The sequence below is a fragment of the Peromyscus leucopus genome, chromosome 3, assembly GCF_004664715.2.
Source record: "Peromyscus leucopus breed LL Stock chromosome 3, UCI_PerLeu_2.1, whole genome shotgun sequence".
In the NCBI taxonomy this organism is placed as follows: Eukaryota; Metazoa; Chordata; class Mammalia; order Rodentia; family Cricetidae; genus Peromyscus; species Peromyscus leucopus.
Window position 1 is genome coordinate 126,528,925 of NC_051065.1, and position 16,385 is coordinate 126,545,309.

At 48.4% G+C, this 16,385-nt stretch overlaps 2 protein-coding genes across 3 annotated transcripts in view; one reads left to right on the forward strand and one right to left on the reverse strand.

Annotated features, from left to right (window-relative positions):
• The first annotated feature begins 241 nt into the window (after window positions 1–241).
• On the forward strand, window positions 242–9,535 carry Mansc4 (MANSC domain containing 4). 2 transcript variants are annotated; one of them, XM_028891627.2, is made up of 3 exons: window positions 242–911; window positions 6,007–6,141; window positions 8,781–9,535. In XM_028891627.2, exons 1-3 carry the CDS (start codon window positions 698–700, stop codon window positions 9,407–9,409), a joined length of 978 nt encoding a protein of 325 aa, XP_028747460.1. In that variant the 5' UTR covers window positions 242–697; the 3' UTR covers window positions 9,410–9,535. The 2 variants fall into 2 exon arrangements, with proteins under 2 accessions (XP_028747460.1, XP_037059867.1); XM_037203972.1 differs by lacking the exon at window positions 6,007–6,141.
• A 4,736-nt stretch (window positions 9,536–14,271) lies between these two features.
• The window catches only part of Mrps35 (mitochondrial ribosomal protein S35), a 35,536-nt gene continuing 33,422 nt past the window's right edge, over window positions 14,272–16,385 (reverse strand). The window contains exon 8 of the mRNA XM_028891628.2: window positions 14,272–14,621. Within this exon, the coding sequence (XP_028747461.1) occupies window positions 14,352–14,621 (270 nt within the window). The 3' untranslated portion in view covers window positions 14,272–14,351. The remainder of the gene's footprint in view (window positions 14,622–16,385) is intronic.

Below are 16,385 nucleotides of genomic sequence, written 5' to 3' on the forward strand. Positions count from 1 at the left end.
CCCCTGAGAGGCTGCTGTATTTCACCTACATTACGAGCACTCGGGGTGCAGGGGTGAGGTAGAAAGGCTGACCCCTTCGTCTCTTTTAGGAAGAAAGCTCATGACTGGCTTGCATGAAAACTACTGGCCCTAAGAAGTAACCAGAATAAGAATAAAAATAAGTATACAGTCGGATTCCAGCCATGGAAATATTAAACATTTTAAATATATTCCTTTTTCTATTTTTTTCTTTCAAGTTTTTGAAAGTCAAATAAGTACATGAACTGGTTTTCTCCGGAGCCTGAACAACAGAAGTGTAAAAAATGAAGTCACCAGCCCTTGGCCTATACTGAACACCTCACAAAACAAGGAGTTGTTTCTGGAAACAGAGCCTCCCTTAATCTGATGTCAAGAGACTGGGTAATTGTTTTTCTCAGCAGGACTCTGGGCTCGGGTTTCTCCTGGCCTTCCTATCTGCCTAGGAAAAGGTGTCTGTGACTCTTCACTCCCAGAGAAAGAAGAAAAGCCGAGGCGAGCATCCCTGTCTTGAGAGGGGAAGGGTCAGAACACCGAACCTGCTGGAGAGGGTTCAGAGACGAGGCCGCAGGCCAGCGCTCTCCCGGGGCTCAGCGGCACAGGACAAAGGTGCAGAGAGGCCGCTGCGGAAGGACGCCCTGGCGCGGCCCGCGGTCAGCTCCAGCGGCCTCCCTTCCCAGAGATGCAGGCGGCGGGGCTGCTGCTGCTGGGGCTGGCCTGCTCCGTGCGCGGGCTCTGCTCGCCCTCAGTGTTCTACAGAGACTGTTGGATCCGCCGCTTCCCAGGGCTGCTCCTGGACCTAGAGGAATCTCAGAGGCTGGGGGCCCAGTTCCTCAAGTATTACTCGGAGAGCACCGGCCAGAAGTGCAGCCGGAGCTGCTGTCTCAGGAAGGATGGTGAGCCCATCGAGGGTGGTGTCAGCGCACGAGGGGGAGGACCAGCGAGGACCCCGGGATCGGAGCACGGGCCCAGGCAGAAGGGGAGGACCAGCGAGGACCCCGGATCGGAGCACGGGCCCAGGCAGAGGGGGAGGACCAGCGAGGACCCCGGGATCGGAGCACGGGCCCAGGCAGAGGGGGAGGACCAGCGAGGACCCCGGGATCTGAGCACGGGCCCAGGCAGAGGGGGAGGACCAGCGAGGACCCCGGGACCGGAGCACGGACCCAGGCAGAGGGGGAGGACCAGCGAGGACCCCGGGACCGGAGCACGGACCCAGGCAGAGGGGGAGGACCAGCGAGGACCCCGGGATCGGAGCACGGGCCCAGGCAGAGGGGGAGGACCAGCGAGGACCTGGGAGGAGCCCGATGGGGAGGCATCAGAGCAGGTGGTTTTGAAGGAGATCTTCGTGACTCAGTTAGGGGTGGGGGCCCCACGGTGGAATGCCGACTGGCTTGATCTTGCTTTGGTCTTGTACAGCTGTGAGTTCACGAGGTGTTTGTTGGTTTGCTTGAGACAAGCTTTCATCCAGCCCACTTTGAACTCACTTTTCAGTGGAGGCTGGCCTTGAACTCTTGGTCCTTCATCTCCAAATCCCAAGTGCTGGAATTCTAGGCATGCACCACCACACCTAGTTTAATAATTTTTCTTAAAATAACTTTGGTGGTTTTAGTGTCATACATATGTCTCTTGAATCCCTAAGAAATGTGGAGCGTACTGGATAGGAGGTTAGAGTATGGATCATGCTATCTTCAAATTTCCCTAATAGACAGCTTTCCTCTATAATAAATGGGATTTAGAGGTAACTATCTCCCGTATACCCACATCAAAGCCTTCAAGGTCACAACTGCCTGAAGACACTTTCATTTTCAGTCTTCCCTAATTTTAAAGCTACCTGGACAGAAGAGCAAAACAGTGTCTTGTTGGAACAACCCCACCTTCTTTTTAACCATAATTCGATACAGATTATTTATTGAAGATATCACTTATCCATTATATATGCAAAGTTCTGAAATAAAATTTGGAGTGTTCTGGAGAGAGCAGCAGATTTTCAGGGATCATGGTTCGAGAGACTTGTCACAGGCCACGACCTTCAAAGCTAATGAGACACAAAGAGCAACAAATTTGATAAAGGACCTTTTCACAGCACAGTCAAGGGCTGGGGTTGTGATTCAGTGTGTAGGGTGCTTTCCTAGCATGCTGGAGGCCTTGGGTTCCCTCTCCAGCACCTAAACCCAGAGTGGTGCCCCACATCTGTAGTCTCAACACTCGGGAGAAAGCAGGGAGATGAGAAGTTCAAGGGTGTCCTCAGCTAGGCAGCAAGTTTGAGGCCAGCCTGGGATACATGAGATCTGGTGAAATAAAAACAAAACAGATGGCCTAGTGGTTAAAGTGCTTGCCAGACAAGTGTGAGGTCCTGAGTTTGAATCCCCAGAATCCACTTAAAGCTGGGCACAGGAAGGAAGGAAGGAGGGAGGGAAGGAGAGAGGGAGAGAGCATCTATAATCCCCAGTGGCCATAAAGGGAGGTGGGAGATGGGATGCAAAGACCGGGTGTTGCTGGAGGGCTTCTCTCCAGGTTCCACCAAGCCCCGCAGTCCCACAATCCACGTATAAAATAATCACTCAGATGTAGATGTAACCAACCGTCTTATTAAATAAGAAACACAGAAACAATGTAAAAGAGAAAGTCGAGAGGTCAGAGCTCAGAGCTAAATCTCACCCTTCCTTCTGCTGTCCCAGCTTCGCGAAAAGAGACCTACTTCCTGTCGGTTTGTTTTTTTATAGTATGTCGTTCTGCCTTCTCATTGGTTGTAAACCCAAACACATGACTGCCTCGTCACTGTCTGAATGTACAGCCCCCTAGGTCTTAAAGGTATATGTCTCCAATGCTGACTGTATCCCTGAACACACAGAGATCTTATGGGATTAAAGGCGTGTGCCACCACCGCCACACTCTTGCTATGGCTCTAATAGCTCTGACCCCCAGACAACTTTATTTATTAACATACAATCAAAATAATATTTCAGTACAATTAGATTACCACCACACTCAGACGCTTATATCACTTATAAACTGTATGGCCGTGGCAGGCTTCTTGCTAACTGTTCTTTTATCTTAAATTAACCCACTTCTATAAATCTATACCTTGCCACGTGGCTGGTGGCTTATCGGCGTCTTTACATGCTGCTTGACCTGGCGGTGGCTGCAGTGTCTCTCCCTCCTTCTTCCTGTTTCCCCAATTCTCCTCTCTCCTTGTCCCGCCTATACTTCCTGCCTGGTCACTGGCCATCAGTGTTTTACTTGTATAGAGTGATATCCACAGTTACTGGGAGTCCTGGATAGCTCACCGGCCAGCTAAGGTACACAGTGGGGAAACACAGGCTGTGCTTCAAACAAGGTGGAAGAGGGCTGACACCCAAGGCTGTCCTTTGACCCGTGCACACTCACACCCGTGCACACTCACACCCATGCACACTCACACCCGTGCACACTCACACCCGTGCACACTCACACCCGTGCACACTCACACCCATGCACACTCACACCCGTGCACACTCACACCCATGCACACTCCTCACTCACATATAACACACACACACACACACACACACACACACACACACACACCATTACATAGAAAAAAACAGTCCGGGGCTGTCTGTCATCGGGACACACCTCAGCAGCCTGTGAGTCAGGGCAGGGAGGCAGGGCCCAGGCTTGTCACTTTCCTGTCCACAGCTGGAGAACTGACTCATGAAATCTAAGGTCTCCTTCCTGATCTCCCTCTCTTCCCTCCTCTCCCTTCCTCGAAGTAGGCCAGGCTACCCTAACTCAGTCGTGATCCTTCCTTCCACCTTGGCCTCCGGAAAGCTGAGGCTGTCGGTGGGCACCACATTCCTGGTTCCATAGAGGCCATTTTAAAGAGCTGGAGAGATGTCAGGGCTTAAGAGCTCCTATGACTCTTACAAGGGCCTGGGTTCAGTTCCCAGCACCCACATTAGGTGACTCACAACCATCTGTGACTCCAGCGCCAGGGATCAGATGTCTCTGTTCTCCACAGGTACTCACAGTGATGTCGCATACTTCCCCTCTCACAGATACAAATACACATAATCAAAGAGTCAAAACAAATCTTTCATAAAAAGAATTATCTCCAATAAAATCACTCTCTGTAAGTCAGATGTGGTGGCTGATGCCTGTAATCCCAGCACTTGGGAGGTTGAGGTAGGGGGATTGTCTGAAATTGTGGTCACCTTGGGATTCATAATAAGTCTGAGTTCAAGGCCAGCTTAGGCTATACGGTAAGATCTTACCTCAAACAAAACAATATTGTTCTCTACCACATCAATGACTTTATCACAAATCTAAATATTAAGTAAGAATGTTTTCAGTTCCTCTCTCTTATAACTTCCCAGAACCATCCTTGGGGACTGTTTTTGCAACCCAGTAGATTAGTGAAACATTAGTAATTAATTTTGTCTTTTTATTTCTCCTCTGGAAAAGATAAGGAATGCAGAAACCCAAGGGTGTCCCAGAAATGAGAGTGGAGCTGTGGCTCCCCATGGCTAACCCTCCTGAGGGCACTTCATAGCACAGTGCCCTCCCCAACCTCAGCCCTGAGCCCTGGCATACTGTGTCTCTGCAATCCTGCAGTATTAGAATGTGTGGTACCTCTGAGCCAGCTGACGCACTGCGTGGTTCTGTGCCTGCTCTGCAATGGGAATGAAGTCCCACTGCATGTTAGGGAGGGTGCACTCAAAGTTGTGCACCCAGTGACTGACTCTGGGTTTCCAGAAACAACACAGTACATTTTAAGGAGCAGATTTAGAAAAGGGAGGCCAACATGAGTGTGTGACATGCAGATACACTATAATAATAATCCTAGACATCAGCATGCTTCTCTTTAAGACACTGATTTGGCTCCTGGGGTAAGGGTTGTTCCCAGAGCCACACCCTCAGGTGTCACATGGTCCCCTGGCTCTCCAACCCTGTCCTTCCCTTGTCAGTGGTTACAGCTTCCCTTCTGGGTCCTTCCTCCTCTGTGGCCCCAGGACCTCAGCATTCAGACAACATGTTGTACCTGGAAACCAGACGGGTACTTTCCAAAGCTTTGTGTAGACAACTGATGCTTTGCATGCACAAAAAATACTAAGACTAAAATATAATGATTCTGTGAGGTATGGTGGTGCGTGTCTTTAATCTCAGCACGTAGAGGCAGATAGAGGCAGGCAGATCTCTGAGTTTTCTGAGGCCAGCTTGGTCTACATAGTGAGTTCAAGGCCAGCCAGTGCTACACAGTAAGTCCCTGTCTATAAATAATCAGCCCATCAATTTAAGGCTAATTACATGGCTCACATTTACAGTTGCAGCACTCAGGTGGGAGGCTGCAAGGCCTGAGTTCAGACTGGTCTACATGACAAGTTCCAGAGAGGCCAGCTAGAGCTACTTAGCAAGATCCTGTCTCAAAAAACCAAAACCAGTGCTGGGTGGTGTGATTCCCAGCACTTAGGAGGTAGAGGCAGGCAGATCTCTGTGAGAAACCCTGTCTCAAAAAACCAACCAAACAAACAAACAAAAATTCCAGGTATCCTCTGTGGAAAGGGATATATCAGAGAGTACTTTAAAGTAATATTTTCTTTCAAATTGGTATATTATATAGCTTCAATTTTGCTTGTTTTTCGAGACAAGGCTTCTCTGTGTAATAGTCCTGGCTGTCCTGGAACTCACTCTATAATCCAGGCAGGCTTCTAACTCACAAAGATCCAACTGCCTCTGCCTTCCAAGTGCTGGGATTTTAAAGGTGTATGCCACCACCGACTGGCCAGTTTCAGTAGTTTTTAAGCACAGCACAAGATTGGGTTAATTCGGTGTTCCAGAAAGAAATAGAAGTTACTCAGAGCCCATGTGACTGGACCCCAACATTAGGAGGCTAAGACAGGATGATGACAGGTTGGAGGCCCACCCGGACTACATAGCAAGACTCTGACTCCCTCACACACACACCAACTGAGGGAAGCCAGCAACCTATGCAGATGCCCTTGGCCTTTACAGTTTCCTGTAATGTGGCTGTCTTCTTCCATGATCCCATCCACGACAATGTCAACTGCCTCCATGTCCACTGCCCAACTCTGGAGAGCTGCATTCTGGAGCCTGGGACCAGTGCCATTCTGTACAACATAACAGCAGGTAAGGACTGCCTCATAAGACCTTGGAAGAGAGTGCTAGTACCCAGGAAGCACTTGCAGCCTTGAAACTGGCAACACCAGGCTTAAGTACCCAGGCTGTCCTTTTCCAGCAACCCATCTCTCTCATCTCCACATGTGCCCCTGCACACGTGTGTGTTCACACACACACACTCCCAGAGACTCACACGCACGCATGCACACATGCACATGGTACTGCCTCAGCACAAAGACCAGAAGAGGAAACAGTAGAAAGTGAGACCAGGCAGAGGCAGGCAAGGAGCTCTGAACCATTATCAGGACAGTGGGAAATCTGACCTGGTCAGATGGGGGACATTAGGAGCCACAGTGGAAATATGGCTCCAGGAGGCCAGAGTGGTGTTTTCAGGTTAACTTTATCAGAAATAGGGATCCGGGTATGGTGGCCTCACTTGTAGTCCCAGCACTCTAGCTAGAGAGAAACATCACTAGTTCAAGGCCAGCCTGGGCTACATAGTGAGGCCCTGTCTCAACAAAAAGAAATAAGGAATCAACAAAAGCATGGAATGAGAAAACACTGAGATTAAAGAGCTATGTATAATTGCCTTGGTCTAGGTGGGTAACATTCAGGATACAGGTCAGACACAGTCAGGGAAGAATTGGCACTGACAAGGCAGTGGCGACTGTCACAAAGGAAGCACCTGAACACTGGAAAGAAAGATCTATTAGGAGTGTGTGTGGTGCTGGGGATCGAACCTGGGGCTCCCCACCGAGCCACGCCCCCACCCTTGTTACCCTTTAAATGAAGAAAATGGCGAGGAGGGAAGGGTCAACCCCTGATGAGCTTGTGCAGGATGAGTGGTGGGGGAGGGGAGGCAAGAAGCTGAGGTCAGGGTTTGGCTCTGGGCATCCTGGGAGAGGATGCCGCGTGCTCGGGTGAAGCGTCCCATAGCACGCTGGGAGAACAAGTGCGTGAAAGAGGAAGACATGGAAACATGTCTGCAGTGCCTTCAGCACGGTGGGGAGCTGTGGAATTTCTGTGTGTGGGGGCAGTGAAGGGAAAACCCACTGAAGACTAAGGATGGTGTTGTAGTTGGCTTTCTGTGGCAGTGATAAACGCCACACTAAAAGCAGCTTGTGGGGTGCAGTGTTGGAGTGTAAGTATCGCACAGGCTTGGGTACTTGAAAGCTTGGTTCCCAGTTGGTGGTGTCTGGGAAAGTTAGAAGGTGCAGCCTTGCTAGAGGAAGCGTGCCACTGGGTCAGGCCCGGAGACTAGACAGCCTTGCCTTTGAGTTCGCTCTCTGCCTCAGCTTGCATTTGAAGATGTGACTCTCCTGGCCACGGTGCTCTCTCACTTCTGGAACCACACGCCAAAATAAACTCCTTCTGGAAGCCACTTGTCCATGGTGTTTTATCACAGCAACAGGAAAGCCAACTAACGGTGTGTATGTGTGGGCTGGCTTCATGTGTAGCCCTGGCTTGTCCTGGGACTCACTCTGTAGCCCAGGCTAGCCTTGAACGCCTCTGCCTCCCGAGCACTGGGATTAAAGGTGTGTGCCACCACTACCATTTTACAATCCTATGACGCCCAGCTCACAACCCATCACCAAGGGAAGTCAGGGCTGAACTTGAGACAGGAGCACTTACCAGTCTCCTCTCTTGCTTGTTCCCAGGCTTGAGCTCAGCTAGATTTTATACAGCCTGGGCCCACAGTGGCTGGGCCCTCCTACATCAACCATCAATCAAACAACGTCCCACAGACATGCCCACGTGCCAGTTTGATGGAGGGTAATTTCTCAGTGGAATTAGCTACTGCTGAGAAGTCCCTTCTTCCCAGGAGGCTCTGGCTGACAACAAAAACTGGCCGAGAAGATGGAGACCATGGAGCCTACAAAACAGCCAAAGTCTAAAGGGAGGCAGACAGTCCAGGTGGACTGCCAGGGAGACTCAAAAGAGGGTCCCAGGGTGCCAAAGACACCTGACAGGAGACAGTGACCAGGAAGTCAGAAGTCACTGCCTCAGAAGCTTATGTTTTACACAATGATGAGGGATGAGACATCAGAAGCCAAAGTTGGGAAGGAAAGGGACAGGGAGGGAGGGAGACAGACAGACAGAAAGTACTCCCTGGCAGGAGTACTGGAAAGCTACACAGGCTTTTTTTTTTTTCTTTCCCCCTAAAAACAAGTGTTTGGGCATTCCCAACAGAAAAAGGAGAAGATGCAAAACCCAAACAGAGAGGCATGGCTGCTGGCTTTGTTCAACTTCAAAGGGCCTCCTTCCCTGGCTCTGTTTTGCCTGCTTAAATTTAAAGTGGCATATAGTGTCCCATGGCTGCTGGCAGCAGGAGAACCCTGGCACAAAGCCTCCTTTGTACACAAAGCCTTCTTCTCAGTACAGCCATATTTGTCCATAGCAGAGAGTGTCCCCGGACACTGGATAAACTCGGCACCCAGCCTGCTCCAACCTTAGGAGTCTGTGGATCTAGAACTGGAATTTGGCTCAGCCCAGGGACGCAGCGAGGCAAAGCCTCAGAACTTACAGGCTGTGCCTAAGACCCTCTCACTGAAACTAAACCTAATACAATGTACATACTTTCCTGAATTTTTTCAGATAAATAAAAAGTGTTATTTTTAAAACATTAAATGATCTTATTTATCTTTCAGGCATAGATCCAGATTTGCTGGTTTTTGAGCATCCATCCCCCACATACCCAAACACCCGCTCCTCGTCTGACTGGTGGGATAGACTGCGAATTCTAAAAGCTCTGAATGTAGGTAACAAAGGACACACAGATGGGACAAAGCACATGCTGCTGTCCACAGAGGCTGCTGTGTCTACTACACATCAAGATCCGGGTACAAACACAGGCATCAGTTATTCCAGGAAGTCAACCACAGATCTGGGGATAAGATTCATTTCTGTGAATGTGTCCCCTGCTACCAAGGTCAACATGGAGTCACCAAGCACAGACTTCACCCATAGTCCAGATAACATGACTATTTCTCCTTTCTTTGGACCCACAGACACAAAAGTTTCTCAGGTGCCCAGCCAATCCCGACTCAACATTAGCCAACAATTACTGAACAGAACAAAGGGGTCCCACAGTGGAAACCACACAGCTGAGGATGAAGTGCCTCAGGATGGAGCGCCAGTGACCGCAGGGGCCTGGCTGGCTTCTGTGGCCCTGGGCGCTGCCATCGTCTGCCTCTGCTGCTGTGTGGTCATCGGGGCATCCAGGTGCTGCAGAGAGCAGCAGGGCTGGTATCGCCTGGGACAGCAGAGGTCAGGATGATACACTGAAGGAGAGTTCCTAAAGCTGGAGCCAGGTTATGGGCTTTGAGTGTGTTGTCAGCTTTCTGTAAGAAAATAACGAACATTTTGGTTAAAAAAAAAAAATAAAGCTATGCCAGAAACCTGAGTCCTACCAGATGGCCAAGGTTTGGTAAAATTGTCTACTTTCCTGATGATTTCCATTTCCTGAACTGAGAAGGAGGAGAGGGGAGGAGAGGGGAGGGGAGGTGGGGAGGGACAGGAGGGAACCACAGTTGGAAGGACAGCACATGTGATCCCAGCACCCTGAAGATGGAGGCAGGATCAGGAGTGAGTTTAAGGCCAGCCTAGCCTGTGTGAGACCATCTTTTCAGAGAAAATGGAATGGGAGAGGGGAAGCGGAGGAAAGAGGGACACAGGTAGCCTGGCTCAAAGCCAATTCTCAGTGACTGTAATGGTGATAAAAACTGACTCGAGGTTTGGAAAAATGAGCTCAGGCATCAACGTAGCTGCAAACACTCCCTGCTTTTCAGGTCAAGTGATTAATGCTTCAATCCCTGGGACCCACCCAGTGAAAGAAGAACATACTCCAGAGAGTATGGCGGCATGTGTGCATGCACACACACACACACACACACACGTATACACCAATAAATGCAACGATATCCACCACAAGACTAAAAAATTAAACTTAAAAAGATGAAAGAAAAATTAAAGGAAAAAAAGACTAAAAGAACACTGTTACCTCAGATGTTAAGAACAAACTGCCCACTGGCTTAAAGGATGTCCTTTTCTCTTTCCCCAGTGTTGACACTATGCTGTGGGATGTCTTTCTGTACACTGTGAATATGTATTGCTCTCACTGGTTGGTAAATAAAGCTGTTTTGGCCAATAGCCAGGCAGGATAAGGTTAGGTGAGAAATCAAGCTGAGGACTGGGATGAAGAGGGGCAGAGTCAGGGCAGATTCGATCTAGCCAACCAAGGAGCAAGATGTCAGAGAACAGGTAAGCCACAGGCCACGTGGCGATGCACAGATTAATAGAAATGGGTTAGTTTAAATGTAAGAGCTAGTCAGTAATAACCCTGATCCATTGACCAAACATTTATAATTTATATAAGCTTCTGAGTGATTATTTGGAAATGGCTACGGGACAGGGCAGGACAGAGGAAGGCTCTGGTCACAACACTGGGTAGAAAGTAGCAATTTCTTTTAATATATAAAGGAAGGGCCAGAGAGTTTGCCTAACCCCAGGCTTTCAACCCCTGACCCACAGAAGAACCACCTCCCATAGGCTGGTGTCTGACATCGACCCAGACACCACCAAGCCCCCCCTACAAACATGCATATACACCCACACATACACAGGCATGTGCACACACATTTAATTCACAAATATAAAAAAATCTATCAGTATCAAGCAAAAAAATCTGATTAAAAAACTTACTTTGACTTGCTCATGATTCAAAATATTAGGCTTCATAAATTCTGTTAACTTCTTTCCTAACACATTATAAAGTTCCACATCATTTGTGGGAAGAATATCCAGATTTAAATTATAAGCTTTATTCAAGCATATATGTGGTAGTACTTCTGGGATTCTTGGCCTCTCAAATTGTATTTAAAGAAATAACTCAAGAAACTGTGTCTACACATTATTTGAATAGTCTTTTAAAAGTTATTTACATTTTTTTTTTTTTTCAAGACAGGGTTTCCCTGGCTGTCCTGGAACTCCCTTTGTAGACTAGGCTGGCCTCAAACTCAGAGATCCACCTGCCTCTGCCTCCTGAGAACTGGGATTAAAGGTGTACACCACCACCATCCAGCCCCATTTTTTGCTGTTTTGAGAGGGTCTTGATATGCAGCAGAGGATAACTTTGGACTTTTGTGTAGCTGAAGTTTTCTCTGGTCCTGCCCAGACCCACAGACCCCACAGCCACTTAGAAAATAATCACTCAGAGGCTTATATTAATCAAAACTGCTCAGCTATTAGCTCAGGCCTACCTACCACTGACTAGCTCTTCATTTAAACTTAGCCCATTTCTGTTAATTTGTATGTTGCCACGTGTTCTGTGGCTTTACCTTGTGCCATTACATGCTGGTCCCTGAACAGCGGGTTGGCGTCTCCTGACTCAGCCTTCCACTTCCCAGAATTCTCCTTGTCTGTTTATCCTGCCTATACTTCCTGCCTGGCTACTGACCAATCAGCATTTTATTTATCAACCAATCAGAGCAACACATTCACAGCATACAGAACATGCCACAGCACTCCTGATCTACCAAGTGCTGAGATTAAGGCATGTGTGAGCATGCCCAGTTCCAAATTTAATTCATTTGAATTGCTTAGGGATTTTCCAACACAGTAGAGGTACAAGAGATGTTTCTCCTGGGGTTTCTCACAACAGATGTTTCTTCATTCCTTGAAGAATCTCACAGAAACGACTATAATTTGAGAAAATCCTATTTACCTTTGTAAGGAAACAAATACACCCAACGCTCCTTCAGATAACTTGAGAGGAAGGCAATGCAGACCAGACAGGCAAGAGGCAAACACGGCAGGCTAGAGACACAGATAAGCTCTTGCCACCCCACACTGAAGATGGCAGCCCGAATCCTCGGGTAAACCCGAACTGGCTGAACAATTAAAGCAATACCTCCAAGACTGTCCTCACTTCTGACCCAAATGCAGGTTTTGGTATTTACAAAACTACCCCCTGGGTTTTGAAAGTCTTTAGAACTCAGGGCTCAGCCAGTTATCCTTCAGGAAGAGGATCTAGGCTGACACGGCCCAGGGACAGTGGTGTGCGCAGTCCCGGAAGCTCAGTGCCGAGCACAGGTCCTCTCTGCAGTCAGGCCGCACCACTCTCCCAACGTCACAGTGTGACAGCTGCACGGAACAGTCCCATCAAGTCCGAGACTTTCGTTGTTATTTTTTCTGGAGAGTGTCTCCCGTAGCCCATGTTGACCTTGACTTTGCATATGCCAGGATTATAGCTGTAGTCTACGTACCTGGCTACCCAAAGTGCTTACTGTGCCTCTATCACAGGAAGGCCGTCAGTGACCCAATCACAGCTGCCAGCTGTATGACCCAGAGGCCCACCCTGAATCAATGCTGGCTCCTCAGACCCTCTGAGGTGAGCTCCTGCCTTAGACAAAGATTCTCCTATGAGGTAACACACACTGAGGCCAAAGACAAAGTCAAGTTCTCCGTCACAGCCTGGACACCCCACTCTCGTCAGTGCTGCACCAGCAGACAGCACTGTGGAATTATACCTCACCAGCGCCCTGATGTGCACCTCAGCCCTACCTTAGACACACTCTACACCTTCTTTCCTGCACTCCAAATGAGTCTTTAAAAGTGGTGATGTGCCTTTAAAAGAATTAGGGGGCTAAAGAGATGACTCAGTGCTTAAGAGCGTAGACTGCTCTTGCAGAGGATCTGAGTTCGGTGCCAGGACCCATGTCCAGGGTTCCAATGTCTCTAGCCTCCCTGGGAACACAATGCCACCACACCTGCACTCACATGCACATACCAGTCACATACATAGACATACAGTTAAAAATAAAAACTCACCTGCCTCCTTAGCTTTCTGAGTACTAGAAACACAGATGTAGGCCCTCTAGCACCAAAGACAGACTCCTTCAAATATATGCTCTCCGCGGAATAAAAAAGGTCATTTATATCTCTGCTTTTCATTCACATCTCTATGAAATGACACCCCCCCCCCAAGTGCCACACACACTCCTCTCAGTTAGGCTCAAAGCTCTATTTTTTTCTTTACAATCTATCTTTTTGGTCTAATTCCAAAGCCTAGTTTCATTTTCCACAAATGTTCAGTGACTTCCAGATCCACTTGAAAATCCTGGACTGGGTCTGGGGGATGAGGCTCAGTGGCAGTGTGAGCTGGGCATGCGTAAGGCCTGGGTTCACGCCCACTCACTACAAACAGCCCACCCCAAGACTCAACTGCAGCGCCCTGCAGTCCACCTGTCACTGCCCCCTGTCCTGCCCTTGTCTCTTTCTGAGCTGCTGCACTGCAGGGGCAGGTGGCCGGAGGAGCCGAGGGAAGGCTGTGGGCAGGTCTCACGTGTCTTTCCTGCCAGTGAGGCTTGGAACCATGAGCTCTAGAGGCAGAGAGTAGATGCTGATCAGAGCTGAGGCAACATCAAATGGCCACCGGAAGGAACCGGACCAATTTCAGACTGCAGGACAGGCAGCTGCAGGTGGGTCACATGGCCAGTCACTTTGTTTCCACACAGAACCTCCAATCCTCTACTTACACAAGCCTAAATCAGGAAGTGGCCAACACATCTGGATGTGCAGTTTTTGCCATGATGGCTTCACAACCTTCAGGATTGTCAACCTTATTTTCTGTTCTCATAACAACACCTGATTTTTATTAGTGCTGGTGTTTAGTTGCCATGCGTCCACCGAGGGTATGCAGTTGTGCAAAGCAAACTGGAAAGGTCAATTACAAAGGGATAGCTACCTGCAAGTTTCCTGCCTGCTGTTGGATGACGTCGATAAGGCAGAGCAGTGCGTGTACAGAGCTGGTGCAGTCAGGAGCAACATGGCTGCCTAGCTGCTGTCCGGGAAGAGAGCAGCCCTCCTTGAGGCCGGCCATGAGGGGCACTGAGCGCTTGGTCAGGTGCTGGGCCAGGTTTCCTCAATAACCAAAGACACTGATCAAAAGTGATCAGGAAACACCAACAGCGGAGAGACAATTATGTTCGTGTAAGCAGAGGAGGACTAGAGCTGGCGTGTAGAAGTAAAGTGAGAACACTGTGGAGAAACCACAGCCCTCGGGTACACCAGAAAGCCCCAAAAGCATACTGCAGAGCTCAGGAGTCTGAAGAGGGCAATGCTAACTGACAACAGACAACATTCTTAAATATTTTCCCATTTATATCAAACTGGTGACTAACACATCATAAAAGTGATACAGCAGACTTCTAGTTCCAACTTCAGGCCAGATTCAACAGTCTCTTCACAGACTCTTTGTACTGCGTGAGGCTCGCCTCGGTCTCGCCCTCATTCTTGAGTCGAACAACACACCTCTGGTAATCCTCAACCTCTTTGCTCCCCAGCAGCTCCTCCCTGCTCGCCGCCACACTGCTCTCAGAGGCTCTCATCTGCAGCAGAGTTTGGAGAACATTTTTCTCTGAGGAGCTGTTTTCCCACACATACTCTTCCATGTCTTCCTCTGTCTTATTTTTTTCCCATTCTTCAGTTTTCTGAAAGAAAAAGAAAAGTTCAGAACTCCAGGAAATGTTATCAAAAGACAAAGTTCCTCTGCTTGTTGGTTCTGGGGAAAGAGAATGTTACACTATGTTCAAGGCCCCATCTATACTAGGAACCCAGAATCCCACACGGCACTGTTGCCCACGGCCAGCTTTAAGGGCTGCACTCTTCCAAGCTCTAGCTTCATATAGGCATTGCTCTGCCTCACACATGTATCAGACAGAAAGCTCTCTTGAAGGTGCCTAGTCCTAGGTTACCAGAGGTATTCCTTACGTAAGCCGCTGCTCTGCTGCTGTCCTGGAGTGCACGCAGTGGGACAGTCCTGCTGGGCCCAACCCATAGTACATCAGCATTTTACACTAGACCAGGTGTTGTATGGACCAGTCTGGCTTCAAACTCCCCATGTAGCTGCAGATGGCCTTGAACTTCTGATCTTCCTGCTTCTGTGTCCCAGGAGTAGGGTTTACAGGTGCTTGATGCCATACCCCCTGATATCTCACATTTCTAATGTTAAAAATAATGAACTGATAGAAGTATTATCTTTCTAAGATGTGGGAATGACAGGGAAGATAAAGCACCATGATAATTAAATCAGGAACACATCTGGAGGCACAGCTTTTGCTATGATAGAGGAAATCATGAAGGCGGGGTGTATAGGATGCCCGCAGCTTTTGCTTTGATAGAGGAAATCATGAAGGCGGGGTGTATAGAATGCCCGCAGCTTTTGCTTTGATAGAGGAAATCATGAAGGCGGGGTGTATACGGATGCACACAGCTTTTGCTATGATAGAGGAAATCATGAAGGGGCGATGTATACGGATGCACACAGCTTTTGCTATGATAGAGGAAATCATGAAGGGGCGATGTATACGGATGCACACAGCTTTTGCTATGATAGAGGAAATCATGAAGCCCGGATGTATACGGATGCACACAGCTTTTGCTATGATAGAGGAAATCATGAAGGGGTGATGTACATGGATGCACACAGCTTTTGCTTTTCGTCATGATACCTTCATATCCTCTAAACTTGCTTTGTTGTTATTTTTATCTTTTGTTCTTGCATTATTAGTTCTGGTGCCTTGGTGCCATGTCACGTAAGGTACACTGCAATGCAAACAAAGCCGACTGGAAAGGCTGCTCATAAATGGCAACAAGAAGCTACAGTAGGCCAGGCGTGGTTGTGTCCACCTTTAATCCCCACACTCAGGAGGTGAGATAGGCCAGCCCAGGCTACATAGTGAGACCACATCTAAAAATAACAACAGAAGTTACTCTAACACCCTCCAGACTTTCTCAAAGATACAAAGGCAGTACTTTTTTTTTTTTAATGAAGCACATCCTGTTGGAATATTCTCTATTTAAGAAGCACAGAGCTTTTTTTTTTTTTTAAAGCAAATTTCATTGTCTCTTCTTTCTTTAGTTTTCCTCTCTGGCCTTGAACTTGCAAACTATTCCTGGGTGGCCAACTGCGGGGATATGAGTATGTGCTGTCCCATCTACCTACAGCTGCTACTTTAAAACAAGATGTAGCAGGTCACAGCAAGAGCAACTGAAGAAAACCAGGTCACAGCCCGCCCCAGTAGGGCACTGCAGATTATGGAATTCACGAGGACTACATGAATGAGAACGCCTGGCTGCAAGGACACAGAAAGGTCCTTCTGAACAATCACTGGCCACTTTCTTCCTTGGAACATTTTCTGATTCTGCACATTAAGAGTGGAGTTTGCTTTATTCAAAGGGACTCTGAGACTGAG

Coding starts and splice junctions, on each gene's coding strand:
- Mansc4 (XM_028891627.2), top strand. CDS start 698: ATGCAGGCGGCGGGGCTGCTGCTGCTGGGGCTGGCCTGCTCCGTGCGC. Junction 912..6,006: donor CTGCTGTCTCAGGAAGGATG/GTGAGCCCATCG, acceptor TGGCCTTTACAG/TTTCCTGTAATGTGGCTGTC. Junction 6,142..8,780: donor TCTGTACAACATAACAGCAG/GTAAGGACTGCC, acceptor TTTATCTTTCAG/GCATAGATCCAGATTTGCTG.